Genomic DNA, 16,788 nt, shown 5'->3' on the forward strand with positions numbered 1-16,788 from the left:
TCCCGGTGGGACGCCTCTTCACTACATTTGATCTTTATCTTATACATTTGTTCCCTCTGGGACCACAATCTACATTGTCAAATCCTCTGTCTCATTTTAACTCTACGAGTGTACAAATGATGCTAATTGTACAAATTGTACACTCTCAAACGGTCCATTCAGCTGGGGATCCCCTGCAACCCCCAACAAGGGATCTTGGAGTCGAGGACCAGTGGACTAGAATGACCTATTGATGACCCTTCATCTGAACCTGTGTTGGAATTGTGGTCAGTTCACTTTTTAGTTTTAGTTACACACACTAAAAAAGAAAATAAACATTTGTGACAAAATATATTTGAAATTATTATTCCATGATTGGGGTGATACTTTGAACAGAAAATTGAAATTGCAATAAAAAATAAACCTAATCTGTGTAATTTCTCATTGTGCTGGGTATAGACAGGAATCAGGAGGAGCATCTGTTGTGTACTATTCTTGATTGTATTGGCTTGCCTACAGACACGTAAAATCAAATGTGTGCACAATCATTGATCCAAATGAATCTGTAAGGGTCCACTCTCAAATTAAATTATTTTATTTTTCACTTTTCTTTAACTTTTTTTAGATTCATATTGTATACTGGACCACTGAAATGTCTCAAGGTTCTTTATTTATAGTTTGTTTTTTGTGGCTTTTTTATTTATTTAAAAAAAGAATTATGGAGGGATAGACAGTAGATTGACAGGAAATGGGGAGACAGATGGGGGGGTGACATGCCAGCTTGGAAAATCAACAATGGCGGACATTGTAAACAAAGTGGAAATGCAAAATTGGAACTGAAGACTGAAGAGAGGGAGGAATTATACAAAGTAGGGTGACATTGATGACATCACAAATACGACCAAATCAGTTTAACCTGTTCCTGGGAGCAATTTCCATAAAAGCCCCTATAATATAGGGGCTTTTATGGAAATTGCTCCCATCATATTATGATGAATCCTGATTGTTCAAAATTGCATATTTGTGGGGATAGAAAATACACAGGGAAGCTAAAAAAAAACACACAAAAAATTGAAAAAGTTGAATTTTATGTTATAGGTCCTTTAATGTTAGGAATTGATTAGGATCTGGTTTCAGGCAGTCCAGATTTGCACATTTTGCAGGCTGACCAATAATTCTCCAAAGGGAACACTTTACACTCTGAGCCTGAGGACTACTGCTGCCACCTAGTGGCTAAAATATCAGAGTTTGCATGATCCAAGTATTACACTATTACAGTGCCCATTAGATCTTTTTTATTTTGTATCATTAAAAGTCTATACTTTCCCAATTACTATGGTTGTATAGGCATATAGGCAGAATGTGTCAATTCTTCTTACTTGAGGTTGGGTTTGTGAGAAGGTTTTCTTTTGGTGCAGGGTCTAACTGGTAAAGTCATGAATCTGTCTGTTCCAGAATGGTCAGGAACAGAGGGCTTGGGGTGGCAGGGCATTTTCTGGACAGAAAGTTTCCTAAGAAATAGAATAAGAAACAGACTTGGGTAACATATAAATCAATTAGATGGATGTGGGTGAAACATATTTACTGAGTTTCAGTCCAATATGAGATGGCAGCCATTTCACTTACAGTAAAATCACAAAATGACAATGCTATACATTTTTCTAATTTTAAGTGAGAGAGCAGATCAAGTTGAAGGACTGCAGTTTCTGGATGTCATCAATAAAGGGTGTCGTCAACACCAGGGCCAACATAAAGAGTGGTAAAACCAAGAACCTATCATCAGTCTAAACAGTATAATAATAAAAAAGTAGGGTAATCTGTACATTGAAAATATGCACACTACCAGGTATACAAATGAATTGGCATCTGTCTACATTCTACATAACATGCTATCTAAATTAGATTTTAGCCTTTGCGTTAGCCTGCAAGGTCGTCAAGGCTAGGGCAAGTGCTATGGGCTAAAGTGGAGTCTGAAGAGGTGAGTCTGACTCTGCAGTTACAACTGCCAAGGGGAGTTCGTTTCACAATTTGGGAGCCGGAAGGGAGAAGAATCTGGGACATGTGGAGTGCTGACTATCAATCCCATGAGGGACTAATTTCAAGACTTCCCTCAAGATTTACAATATATTATATTAAATTAGATTACCGGTACTTTATACAATATTAAATTAGATTACATTAGATTAATATATTGTTGAAATATTGACTATGTGACCATGAGGCTTCAAGAATACCATTACAAACCTGTTCAAATGCAAATGGGTGATCTTGGGTTCCGTCTTCGACGGCATGGTGTTAGAATTGTGAGTTTGTCGTGGCACAAGGCCCAGGTCCCCTGTCTTGAAGTGGGACAGTTGGACGAGGGATTGCCCTGACCTAAAGATGTGTAAGAACTAAGTAAGTATGCGGGCTGAACAGAGCTATGGGGCAGAAAGCAGCTCCAAAGTAATTCATACATTTTGGGCTCCATCTTGCGCCACCCTATCCCTAAACGTATTTACTATTTTGAAAAACATTTTAAAATAGTTCAACTAGACAATCTATATCGAGACATTGTGAGATTGTAGATCGGCTATTTTAACTATTTTAAAAGGTTTTTTTAAATAGTAAAAAATGGCAAATTTGTTTAGGAATAAGGGTTAAGGGGTGGTGCAAGATATAGCCCTATATCTAGAATCAATTTCCCCATTAGGAAATTCTCTAAAAACAGTGGTCAGTGGTGAAAAAAGGAAGAAATACTAGCCTATATAAATTTCCCATAACATAAACAATAGAAAGAAAATAGTTTTAAAATGTGTGATAGTGTGATGGCATTTTCACTCCAGGCCACCCAAATACCTGTCAGCCACAGGTTCTGAGATGAGGTCAGTCACGGTGAGCCCCTTCACCAGCAGGGCGGCACCATCCAAGACAGTCAGCACCTCCTGCATCATATGATTCCTACGTACCTCTGAGTCCTCTTCTTTAGGAACTTCCTGGATTGGGATGAATGCTTCTTTTATTTTACATGTCATGGACGTCTGCTTGCAACAGGGAAGCTTTTGAGTGATTGAGCAACCCATCTCACTGCAGTAGACGACTGTATATCCAGAATATGCACACCACCACAGAGTCCAACAGTGCATTTTAACACTCTTAAACCCTACTGACCGTATATTTACACAGTGGCAATTTTGCTTATACGTTTTACAAGATAGCACTTGTAAAAGTGCTATGTTTTTTGGTCACATCATCAATCAATATGACCTGGCTTTGGGCTTTTTTGGCATCTTTTTGACCAATGTGTGCATGTTTTTACATATATTTTGCTGTAATCATCACCATCATCGCCTCCCAAGGATGACATACAGAGCGAAACGGACAAATTGTGAATGGTAGATTATTGTTTCAATAAAAGGTATTGGTTTGTGATGTGTGAGGTTTTCATCTGACAGCAGAAGAATGGATGGACTATGAAATGACCTTCAGAGCCTGTTTGAGAGCGTTGGCGACATCCTCCAGTTGGCCCCGCCTCTTCCTCTCTTCAGCTAACTCCAAGCCCAGCCGCTCAACCTCTGCTCTGTTTCTGACACACTCCTGCAACACCGACACATGATCCTGTCTGAAAAGAAGACACACCGTTAAGATTCAACACTGACACATGATCCTGTCTGAAAAGACACACCGTTAAGATTCATACAATGTTGCATGTTAAAAGAGGCACACTGGAAATGGACCATCTACAACCTGACAATGTGTGGTGCTGCAACGCGTTGTGAGCTTGTAGATCGCCTACACTACAGAAGACCTCCTGGTTGGTAGGTGGTTGTCCTCTAGGGAAAAAAACTAAAAAAACATATTTTCTCCCTGTATATAGGCGAGATAGTTTATGTTGTGACTGAACTGTTACTGGTATGAACAATAAAAAACTATAAAAAAAAGAAAATAATAATAATAAGACACTGACTCTGCTAGCCTAAGAGCCAAGGGCAGTGAGTTCCAAAGCAAAGGTGCCCGAGTCGCAAAGGCCCGGTCCTCTCGAGTGACAAGGCGAGTTGCGAGAGGAACTACGAGGGCCCTATCCGAGGATCTGAGGTTGCGCACAGGCTTATGGGGTTCCAGCAAGTCTGTTATATAAATGGGAGCTAGACCATGTAGGGGTTTAAAAGTAATCAATAAGATCTTAAAATCAATTCTGTAGCTCACAGGGAGCCAGTGAAGGGTAGCCAGAATGGGTGTGATATGCTCACGTTTCCTAGTGTTAGCCACTTACTGAAGAACACAACTCTGCTTTTACATCAAAGGGTTTGCACTGTTTTCATTTAAACATATGCAGCTTATTACCAAAGATCAGTGAGTCACGTGAGCTGGCAAAAAAAATCAATGCGAGCATTTTGTGCTTCTCTGAAACACATTTGGATTCTTCCATCACTGACTCCGAAGTTGCAATTGAAAACTTTGCCATTGTCCGCAAGGATAGAAATAGACAGGGGGGCGGGGTCTGTATCTTTGTTAGGTTAGATTTAGATTTCAAGTTTAGACAGGACCTTGAATATGACAACCTAGAAGCCGTGTGGATTGATGTGTTACTCCCTAAGAGTAAACCGATATTGATTGGCACTGTGTATAGACCTCCTGACCAGAGAAATTTTATTGAAATCCTTGAAAATGTTTGTACTAGTCATGATTTTTTAAACCACGAATCAATTTTATTGGGTGACGTAAATATTGAATTTAATAATAGTAAAGGCCCGCTGTACAAAGATCTAAATCACTTTCTGAAAACGCATGATTTAACCCAACTGATTAGAGATCCCACTAGAGTAACTGAACATAGTGAAACTGTTATTGACCTTATAATGGTTTCGGATAAACACAAAATCATTCACAGTGGAGTCATTGTGTATGGTATTAGCGACCACTTTTTAACTTTCTGTACTAGAAAGGTCAAGAGGTCCCCCATAAATTGCCATAAGTCTATCAAGAGTAGAAACCTTAAAGGTTATGAGAGTACCCCATTTATTGACAAGCTCAAGAACAAAGACTGGACCACCATCACAAATTGTTGTGATGTAGATGTAGCATGGGAACGTTTTCACAAGATTTTCCTACATGAGCTTGACAATGCTGCTCCGTTAAAGGAGACTAGGACTAAACAGAGAACCCAACCCTGGATAAATAAAAATATTTTGAATACCATTCACCTGAGAAATAAAACACTATATAAGTTAAAAAAATCTAAATTGCCTGGTGATTTCAAGGAATATAAAATTCTTAGAAATAAGGTACAGAGAATGGTAATCGAGGCAAAACAGGACTATTTTAAGACTAAAATTGAGGAGCATAAGAATGATCCGAAAAAGCTGTGGTCAACCCTAAAACCTTTAGGGACCCAGGAAAATCCCAAAATAAAACAAAGTAGCATAGGCTTAGAGGTAAATGGGTCTATAACATATGATAAAGCTACAGTTGCATGTAGATTTAATGAATTCTTCACAAACATAGCAAATACATTGGTGCAGAAACTTCCTGCTGCTACTAATAAGTTTGGTGATCCACAGGGGATTCACAGCTATTACCAGCAAATGGTGGTCCAGTCTGATGCTTTCTCCCTGAGTAAAGTAACAGAGGAAGAGGTACTGACAAAACTCAAAGCCCTAAAACTTGGAAAGGCAGCGGGTCATGACAACATCCCGGCCAGATTTCTAGTTGATGCAGCTGAAGTTATTGCTCCCTGCATAACCTACCTAACAAATTTATCAATTGAACAAGGCCACTTTCCCAGTCTATTTAAATTGGCAAGAGTTGTACCCTTGTACAAAAAGGGAACCAAATCGGATCCCGGAAATTATCGACCTATATCCATTTTATGTTCCGTCTCAAAGGTTGTGGAACGGATTATACATGAGCAAATTAATAATTATTTGACAACACACAACCTCTTGTTTGATTTGCAATCGGGCTTTAGAAAGTCCCACTCCACCGACACCTTTTTGCTTTATCTAACAGATTATATTAGACTAGAGGTGGATAAAGGGAAATACTGTGGCATGGTGATGCTGGACCTCCAGAAGGCATTTGACACGGTGAACTACGACATTCTTTTGAATAAACTTAAGGCTTTGGGTTTTGACAGTGTATCACTTCAGTGGGTGAGGTCCTACTTGATGGGAAGGAAACAGGTGGTAGACATGAATGGCACCCTGTCCTCGCCGCTAACTCTATCAAGTGGGGTCCCCCAGGGGAGCATTTTAGGTCCACTTTTCTTTTTATTATATGTCAATGATATGAAGTCAGCCGTTGACTGCAACTTACTTCTTTTTGCGGATGATTCAGCACTGGTAGTCTCTCATAAGGAGAAAGCAGAGGTTGAAAAGCTACTTAGTGCTGAACTCCTTAAAGTCAGTGTCTGGCTATCAGACAACAAACTATCTCTCCATCTTGGCAAAACTGAGTCCATTCTCTTTGGGTCAAATTATAAACTAAAGAAGTCTCCTGGGTTTAAAATAGTGGTGGGGGACTTGGAAGTGGCAGCCAAGGAATCCATTACTTACCTGGGGTGCATTTTGGACAACAAGCTCTCGGGAGAAAATATGGCACAAAAAGTAATTTCAAAGGTAAGCCAAAGAACAAATTTTTTAGCTAGAATATCTAGCCTTTTAGATTCAAACACCCTAAAGATCCTGGCTGGGGCTCTTATACAATGTCAATTTGATTATGCCTGTACATCTTGGTATACTGGCATTTCTATGACCCTCAAGAAGAAACTCCAGACCTCTCAAAATAAACTGGTTAGAGTGATCCTGAAGTTGCATCCTAGAACTCACCTTCTCCCTGCCCACTTCACCAGTCTGGGGTGGCTTAAAGTGGAGGAGAGAGTATCCCAATTTAAAATGTGTCTAGTTCACAGGATTAGAAATAATTTAGCACCCAAATATTTCAGTGACTATTTTGCAACGGTTAGTGATACTCACAGGCACTACACCAGAGGGAGCCCTACTGATTTTAAACCCTGCCTTTTTCATAATAATATGGGAAAAACATCATTCCTGTACTCGGCAGCAGTTCAGTGGAATGGCTTGCCTTCCAGCCTCAAGGTGACCAGTTCCTTTGATATTTTTAAATCCACATTAAAAAGATGGTTGGCCGAAAATATAGTGTAAATATAGTGTAGAATAGATAAATGGCACAAATGAAAAAACATTAATAAAAGTAAGGGGGAAAAAAGAAAAGAAATTCAGTTTTATTGGTCAGTTTATATGAATTTTGTCCTGTTTTTAGTTTTTTGTTTGTTTTTTGCCTCCTGTTTTTGTCGGTATTATACTGTTATTGTCTGTTGCTCCCCTTCCCTTTCCCCAAGAGGACCACAATGGAAACAAGCCTAACAGCTTTCTTGTGAATTTATCCTTTTGAAATATATTTTCAATAAAGTATTCAATCAATCAATCAATCAATTAGTGAATAGGCGTGCCGCAGAGTTCTGCACCATCTGGAGGCGAGATATGTTTTCTACCTAATCTGGTGGTAGCAAGACTGGACTACTTTGGTGACTTAGGTGTTGAAAGAAATATCAGGATCAAAGAAGACACCTAGGTTGCGGGCTGAGTGTGTGATGTTTGCAGATAAGGTGCCAAGTACAGAGTGGAATGAGTGGGTTGAGGTTGGGGGACCGAATATGATGATTCATTCAGCTGTAGGAAATACAACTCTTTATGTCAGAAAGACATGCAAGAAGGCGGTACGTTTCCTGCAACACCAGGTTTAAGGGGGATGTATAGCTGCGTATCGCCCCGTGTAACTATGAAACTGGATTCCATGATTCCTAATAATGTTGCCAATTGGCATAATTTGGCAACATATAAATAGTAAACAGTAAGGGACCAAGAATAGATCCTTGTGGAACACCACATTTAAAAGGAGCTCGTGAAGAGGAGGCCGTTACAGTGGACTTGCATTGCTAAACAATGGCTAACATGGATGCATTTAGTTGTCAAGTTTTAAAAGGTCTCTGTGCTGTTGATTTTAATCTCATTTGATTTCATTCATTTTTTAATCTAGTCTCACTGAGATTGAAAATGTATTTATAATTATCAGATTGAACATTCATTATAGACAGTTGCCCCGAGGACTACTAGCATTTCTGTGAGTCACCCTGCACAGCATTGTCTGTGTCTATCTCACATCCCAAAACGTTTGCCAAAACTTGGCAACTTTTCACTCACATTCAGCATTCAAGGCACTGAGACACAAACACATCAATCAGCCACTACTGACACCCAGCACTACACAGTCAAATCCTCAGTGTAAAAAGTGATCATTTTTTACAATGTGAGTTAAATTAACACTAGGGATTTGACTGTGCGAAAATCAACACGTCGCCTGCATTTTTATAAGCACATGCTGTTTGGAGATGCCTGTCATCGCTGCAGATCACAATTATGACTGCTGCGGTGGTCATAATTATGAGTGGCTGTCATATGATTTATTTTGTCACATTTCCTGTGTTGTAAACGCAGTAGAGAGCAAAGAAAAAAACATTCAGCAAGTGACTGATGGAGTACTTACTGAGGAGGTTCAATTCCACTAGATGCAAACATTTGTTTTCACCGCATTCACAATAATCAAAGGATCTGTCCATCTGGCTGCGAGAAATATCAAAAAGGGTGTCCTGTGAAATCGTTGCCAGACAATATACTTGATTTGATTCATATGAGCGGGAGCATCCAAACTTTATACTCCATCGTACGTCAAATAGGAGATACAAGTTCACATCACATTGTGAGGTTGCGAGTAAATCAAGCTACAATTAAATTAACCATGAACTTCTACTACATTGAATGGTAGAGTGACTGATGTTAGTCTGCTCAAACGTTACTCTTTTATCTGCTTTTTACTAACACTAACTTTGCAAAGATGCCCAGAACATCGGGATGAACCTGTGTAGTTTGTCTGCTCCAACAGTGGTGGCAAAATTAAACTTTGGAGAGAAACGGAATGTAAAAAAATACACAGCAGTGGCTGAGACCAGAGCCATAGAGTAATGGCTGAGACGAAGCAGTGAAAGGTCCTGAAAGATACATAACGTCAGTCAACGTTTGAGCAGACTAATATCAGTTCACTCTACCATTCAATGTAGTAGAAGAGCTGACTGTGTACACCTCAGATATGTCGTCTCCGCCTACAGGAAATACGTTCGCTGTGACCAGGGGACCCGTCTCTGAGTGTGACTATAGAGACCAGGATTACTGCATGTTTTTGTGAGGGTACCAACTAGGGGACACAGGGAGAACATGCAAACTCCACAAAGAAAGGCCCTTTCTGTGTGGAGGATAGAACACACATTCCATACACTGTAAAGCAGCAGTGAACAGATGGATACCTGAGTGTGTCCATCTCAGCCAGTAGACCAGTGTGCTCCATCTGGAGCTGCTGTTGTTCCAGGTGGGCAGAGCTATGCTCTCCTATCTGTGCCTGGAGGAGCTTGCATTTCTCTGTCAGCTGTTCCACCACCTAATGGAATAATTTTGAGAATAATTCATATTTGTATCATATATTACTCTGTGTATCAGTCTGTGTGTGTGTGTGTGTGTGTGTGTGTGTGTGTGTGTGTGTGTGTGTGTGTGTGTGTGTGTGTGTGTGTGTGTGTGTGTGTGTGTAGACTGTAGATGATTGACTCCTTTGACTGTCCACATAATGGAGTTGGTTAGCCCACATGGAGGGGGGATGAGGGAGGGAAGAGGGGTGGGGGAAAAAAAAGAAAATATCTTGGGAATTGCTCGTGTGTCATATGTGAAAATGCTACCTGTAATGTACTGCTCTTTCCAAATAAAACAAATATTATTAAAAAAAAGGAGTTGGTTAGCAACACATACAAAATAGAGCAGAATGAACTTTTCATCAAACCTTGATATTTCTGTGTTTAGCTGACAATATGAAATCTAATAGACAACAGCTGTTATAAGAGCAACGGAACACTTGAGGTAGACAAGAGGTAGTTTTATTACAAATTACATCATAGTTTTATGATTATCTAATCGCAAGGTTCACAGTTCAAACCCGGGCTCCCCCAGGGAGGGTTAGTGTCGAAGTGTCCTTGAGCAAGATTCTAAACCCCTCAGGCATCGGTGTGTGAATGTGTGTGTAAATGGGTGAATGTAATGCACAATCTCTGTAAAGCTTAGCTATAGCGCCTTGGATAAAGGCGCTATAGCTATGATAAAACAATGTTTTAAAAAAGAAATGTCACACACATATTTTTCCAGTGCATACGGCAGGCCTTGTTGATGGATTTGGAAGAGATTTTGAAGGACTGATTCCAAAAATGAACCAGTATTTCATGTGTAAAATCCATGATATTTACATTGGAATGAATGAGCCCGGCTGGAAAGTGTCCAAGTGGGAGTGTCTAAGTGGGAGAGGGTGTACCTCTGTACAATCTGAAAACTGATAATAAAGAATTCAATCAATCAACGCTAGGTAGGAGAGTCCCACACACCTTCTGGTTGCTTCGGCTCTTGCGGGTCATCTGGGTGACTAGGGGCTCCAGGATGGACACCTCAAGGCGGAGATGCTTATTTTGCTCCTGCAGTGCCCTGTTCTCTTCCAGAAGCTCCAGGCCCTGGTCTGACAACTGTTTGAGCTGGGTTGTGAGTGCCACGTTTTCGTGAATGGCCCTCTTAGTGGTCTCCGGCATCCTCTGCTCCGAAACCCGCTGAAACTCAGCCGCCACTGCTGCCACATGGCTATGCATCTCCTCCTTCAGCCTGGGGAAAGGGGGGAGCTAAGCACCCTCAAATGGAGACTGACACTTGACATAGACTTTATTTTAAATGTTCTTACTGACTGAGCAAGTTTGTATGCACTGTGTACATGGTTTGCATTTCAACTTCCACGCGTCTCCCCATTGAAGTACTCTTTGTGATTTAGGAGGGACTGAGTCAGAAATCAAGTGAAGCAGGTGTTGCTAATTATTTTTAGTACTACTAGTCTTCCAGCGGTTTTCCAGCAAAACTATAGTATCATGGGTAAAAGTATCAACCTGTCTTTATCCAGAAGCGCTTTCCTCTCTAGATTACAGATGGCAGTGTTGTCCTTCTCCTTCTGAATGGCCAGCTGCTTCTTAAGTGAATCATTCTCAGCCATCAGTATCTCCTTCTGCACACGGAACTCCTCCAGGGACACCAACATCCCTGCTGCGTTTGGAGAAGAAGAGGAGATGGAGAGGAGATGGAGAGGAGAGGAGAGGGGAGGGGAGGGGAGGGGAGGGGAGGGGAGGGGAGGAGAGGAGAGGAGAGGAGAGGAGAGGAGAGGAGAGGAGAGGAGAGGAGAGGAGAGGAGAGGAGAGGAGAGGAGAGGAGAGGAGAGGAGAGGAGAGGAGAGGAGAGGAGAGGAGAGGAGAGGAGAGGAGAGGAGAGGAGAGGAGAGGAGAGGAGAGAGGAGAGGAGAGGAGAGGAGAGGAGAGGAGAGGAGAGGAGAGGAGAGGAGAGGAGAGGAGAGGAGAGGAGAGGAGAGGAGAGGAGAGGAGAGGAGAGGAACAGACCATTGTTGTGGAAGGTCAGACACTGACTGTCACTGATTTACAGTAAGAATACATTACAATAAAAATAACTTGATTGAGCAAGCACAATACATCCACAAGGATTTGCACAGGAATCTTAAAACTGTGATTTGTTCATCTCTCTTCGTTTTTTAAATTAGTTGCTGAAAACCACTTGACAAACACTTTACAATGAACTTGTCCCTAAACAAATTTTGAATTCAAATAACTACGAGAAGATTGTTGCGGGTGACATTTTTACGAGTCATGAAGATATATTGTGTCTAGGCTCATCCTATTAGTCAAAGTGAATTCAACCCTTAAATTAGGATTAAACTTGCCAAGCAAAACATTACTATTATGTACCGGTATTCTGTTTGTTATAGCAGTTTTCTCGACAAATCTACATAAGAATGTGACCCATCCTCAACACTTTGTCGTAGGCGAAGCGGGCAAAATACTAAATCTGAACTCATCTAAAACTAAAAAGTATTTCACAAATAAACGTACAAATACATACCGGTAGCCTACTATATACCATATACGTGGCGATAACAATACCCCCTTACCCACTGGACATTTCTCTGGATAAAGTAAATAAGTAAGTAAATATTTCACACACACACACACACACACACACACACACACACACACACACACACACACACACAGTACTGTTCTGATTGGGAGTTTCTCACCAAGCTCTGCATTCTCTGAAGTGAGTTTATCCTTGCTCTCTTGAAGCTCCTGGCGCAGCTGTCTGTCCTGCAACTCCATCTCCAGGTTGTTGGCCTGCCCCAGAGTCACCATGCGCTCTGATAAATCAGTCAGTTCATCCTCCTTCTGTGCTAGAGAACGTTTCAAGTATGAAACAATGTCTTTCTTCTCTTTCTGCAAAGTATTGTACTGAGCGGTGAAGTCGATCATCTGTAACTCAAGTTCATCACATTTGCGCTGATACCTGCAGAAAGAATAAGGTTATAATTGTTGGGGCTCAAAGAATTGTGACATTTATAACTTCCTAATAATCCTACAGTTTTAAACGTGGGCTAGGTGTATTGGTAAAATAAAAGGCTAGCCTACAAGTGTGTTGTAACTCACACATGGTTAAAAGTCTAATAGGCTAGGCCTAATAGTCAAATACATGGGTTTTCAACAGGTGGTCCGTGGACCACTGGTGGTCCGTTAAGGTATTGCATGTGGTCCCTGCATGACCATGCATTTAGTAATGTAGGAAAGTGAAGATTTGTATTTTAATTTATTGTATTGACCACAAGTTGAGAAACAGTGCAGTACATGATGATGACGTGTCGATGTTGTCAGTTACTGGGTCGGACGTAAAGAACTTCCACAGAAAAGGGAGTTAGAATCTCAAGGGAAACTGTACCGGTTTGCCTGGTTGAGTCACCATTATAAGGAAATGTGCCCATAATCATACATACAGTAAGTTACAATGAACAGCAACATGAGTTTAATATGGAAGGTTAATTTCCCCCCCACACCACAACCATATCCCCCCTCCCAACACAAAGTGGTCCCCAGGTAGATTCTCAGTCAGGGTGGTGGTCCCTGGTTCATAATCAGTTGAAAACCCCTGGTCTAATACATAGATATTATAAAATTGGTCTAATAGGCTACGTAACCGGAAGAGTAGGCACCTGAGAACTCTGGGCACAACTTATTTTTAAACGTGTATATGTATTATTTTATCATTTATTTTATATTTAGGCTATATTTGTTTTTACAATTGTAATTTGTTACAAATTGCTACAAAATCTGTGGATTTTGGGCATAGGCTAAACAAGAAGTTGATTGGTAAATTTAGGTCTGAACTCATGTAGACTATAGGCTTACTTTACATTATTGTCCAGCAGGGGGAGTGGGTTTACCCAGGCTAATGGCAATGTATGTAAACGTATGTTTTCTCGTGCCAATTGAAATGTAATTAAGCCAATATGCTTAAGTGCGTGCGTCTGTATTTGGACGTAGCCTAGTAGCCTAAGCCTATAGTATTAACTATACTATACGGTAGTAGCTCAGCCTATGAGCTGAGCTCAGCTGTAGCCTCGGTCCCAGGCTTACTTATCTGCGAAAAATCTGCTCAGCTGTGATTTAGATTTTTGATTCTTGATTGGGAGGGCGAGCCGGCGACGGCGAGGCTACATGTTTTGTACGGAACTGCAGAATATAATATAGGTCTAATCAAGTTGTTTAATAGGCGTTAATAAACAGCAGACATTTGACATTACATTAGATTAGACTTGATAGCTTGCTCAAGCAGATTCAATCTCACCTCTCTGACCGTTCCTCCAAAAGTCGTATTTGTGCGGTATCTTTTGCTTTATCGAGTAAAGTGTCATCGGTTTTATTTATCAAGGTCGTCATGCCATCTTTTTTGTTTGGCTTTGTTTCGCTTTTTTTGTCATTTTTTCTCGGCATTTTCCCAAGTCAAACTTTTTTTGTCAGAGCGAAACACACGAACAAACAGAGCACACGTTGGCGACGTTGTTGCTATGGGATGACGTCATCTGTTCATTCATTAGATTGAACACCAAAGTTTGCAACTTAATTAAACCACATCCCACATCCATGATTAAAAGCACTTCTGCACATACATTACATAATCAGACAATGCAGGAACACATTTCAGCGGTCGTGGTTTTCTGTACCCACTGAAATCGGCCATTCACATTTTCCCATAGAGATTTACTCAAATATTTATATCAATTATTTTTAAGCCTAGAATCAAGCCATCCAGGATCCTGTATCATGACCATAATACCTTTGATTCTGCGAAGAAAACAATATATAATATAATAATTATAATAATAATTATTATTATGTAGCCTAGTAGCATCTGTGTTTTGTAATTTGTATACATATAAAAGTGTTGTAGGCCTATGGTGTGACTGTTGGCCATGCATCCTATAGAAATATTTAGTCAGTGGGGTGTGACTAAAAATGTTGGTTTTTACTATACTGTATGCTTTTGCCAGGAACTCTTAACAGGAAATGTTGCAAGTCGATGATGACACAAGATATTCACACCTTCTTTGTGCCCCTGAATACAGATATTATCTCATCTCATCTTATCATCTTCATTGCATGTTTTGAAAGGCACTATCAGCTATTTTTATATAATGTATAAAATATCCACATCCTATGTATTGCTATTTGTGATGCATTCTGGTTTGGTGTCTCTTCTTGTTCTGTGGAAATTTTACAAAACGATCATATGATTGCTGATAATGTTGTTGTTTAAGAGCTTTTGAGGTTCTGCAAAACCTCAAAAACAGATCATAGAAATGCAGTGTAAAATTGCAATCCTGTGAAATGTACCCCATACTTCCTCTTGTTCAGAAGGAAGGAAGTACACTGAATCTTCAGTCAAAACACGGTTATCACATTACTATATACACTGCAGTACCCAGATGTAGAGAACATACACTTCAACACTTGCCTCAGTTTATGAATATTCAAAGCTTGTTGTTGGGACAATCTTCTCTCTGAAGCCTACTGTACATCTGGACTATGAATAAACGAAAGCTGAGTGAGTTTATTTGTTATTATGAATATTCTATTATGTTCTTTCAGGTTGGGTATTGGAAATGATAATTGTCTGCACTGTACAGATAATGAGATACCGGTATTATCAACTGAGCATTGTCTGTTTCCATTGAAAAGTAGCATGGAAAAAATAATAAAGTATAGTACCAAAGTACCCAATCAATCCTCTTGATCAGTACCTGAATTAAATGTTCTACTGAGTCAGCCTCACATAGGCTAATGAATAATGATATGAATTTATTTGCATAGCGTTTTCCAATCATAGATACAAAGTGCTTTACAGGGAGGGAGCATGATTACCATAACAGATGAATAATGAAAACGCTAAAACAGAGGTGAGTTTTCAGAAGTGATTTAAAAGATGTGAGTCAGGGCTAAAAGTCCATAGCTCTATATGAGTGATTCTTCGCGTGTGTGTGTGTGTGTGTGTGTGTGTGTGTGTGTGTGTGTGTGTGTGTGTGTGTGTGTGTGTGTGTGTGTGTGTGTGTGTGTGTGTGTGTGTGTGTGTGTGTGTGTGTGTGTGTGTGTGTGTGTGTGTGTGTGTGTGTGTGTGCGCGTGCGTGCGCTCAAGCTCATACTGTACATATATATCTGTTTGTGTGTTCGTGCACAAGCAGCCTTCTGTGAATGTGATGACTCTTTGTCCACTGTTCTACTTATAAATAGGTTTTTGGTCTATTGTAGATAAAGCATAAATGGTTCATTGTTTGGCATCAATAGAAGCAGCCCAGCTGAGCTCAGACCAAATCACAATGTTGAAGAAAGAACAGCAAATGTAAAAAGAGAACCGATTACTATTTGTCTTTTCTGCTATTAACCAATCCTCTAACGTGACATTCCACCCATAAGAGGGACTAGTTCTTGCTCTGCACTGTTTTGTATTCACAAACAAAAATATATTTGAATCTTGTTGAACCACAGAATCTTTACGTGGAACTGAGGCTTTATTAAACAAATGCTGGATTTCGTCATTAAGTTTGATTAAAAACTACATCTAGCACCCAAGTAATCATTTTTTAACCTTACTTGTTAAGTTAAGACACCGGAACGCTAATTTGTATCAATCTTAATAATTGTAATTCATTCGTGCACAGAAAATCCTTACTTAAATTAAACTTGAAAAGTATATAATCCCTGCTATTCTCCTTTAATGTTTTTCCCCCACTTTTCATCATTTCAAAAAGGATCATGTGCATTCAAACACATTTCCAAAGCTGTAGTTATAACAGCACAGCAGCAGTGTTCCCTGGTGTGGCAGTTACATAATACATTTAAATAAGATGTCTTCCCTTTCCTTTGGTTTTAGTTTGGTGCTCTTCCAAATTTCAAAGTACCATCATAAAAATATAAATAATTTAACAAGAATAAGAAAGTACTTGCATCTATACTGTTGCAATCTGTTGATATACCAGCTGCCTCTGCATTCAAAACCATTAGCTGCCTTATATTTAGCTGAGGAAATAAATCACTGTTGTGATTTCAACCTCTAATAGCTCCCCAGGGCAGACACATAATCAAACAACTCAGAAAGCTCAGCTCACAGCTTAGAATACAAACTGTAGAGAGAGAAAGACCAAATTTGTACCTGTCTGTGTATGAAAGGTTCAGTATCATTCACATTTGAATAAGTCTTGTCTTGCAGTTCTGTTGCAATGCGTTTCCTGGTGTTTTTATTTTAATAAATGTGGGTTTTGATTTAAATAATATTACAAATACAACCTGGACCA

General features: G+C 39.9%; 1 protein-coding gene across 2 annotated transcripts; it reads right to left on the reverse strand.

The window, feature by feature from the left end:
• Positions 1–1,158: 1,158 nt before the first annotated feature.
• Positions 1,159–13,909, reverse strand: cfap157 (cilia and flagella associated protein 157). 2 transcript variants are annotated; one of them, XM_083784634.1, is made up of 9 exons: positions 13,788–13,909; positions 12,193–12,455; positions 10,997–11,147; positions 10,454–10,721; positions 9,338–9,468; positions 3,442–3,580; positions 2,818–2,954; positions 2,224–2,355; positions 1,159–1,490 (listed from the first exon to the last, which is right to left on the reverse strand). In XM_083784634.1, the coding sequence occupies exons 1-9, from the start codon at positions 13,877–13,879 to the stop codon at positions 1,355–1,357; spliced, it is 1,449 nt and encodes a 482-aa protein (XP_083640760.1). In that variant the 5' UTR covers positions 13,880–13,909; the 3' UTR covers positions 1,159–1,354. The 2 variants fall into 2 exon arrangements, with proteins under 2 accessions (XP_083640760.1, XP_083640759.1); XM_083784633.1 differs by having other exon boundaries at positions 10,997–11,150.
• Between the last annotated feature and the right edge of the window lie 2,879 nt (positions 13,910–16,788).

This window comes from Protomyctophum parallelum, assembly GCF_964188405.1.
Source record: "Protomyctophum parallelum genome assembly, chromosome: 15".
Classification (NCBI taxonomy): Eukaryota; Metazoa; Chordata; class Actinopteri; order Myctophiformes; family Myctophidae; genus Protomyctophum; species Protomyctophum parallelum.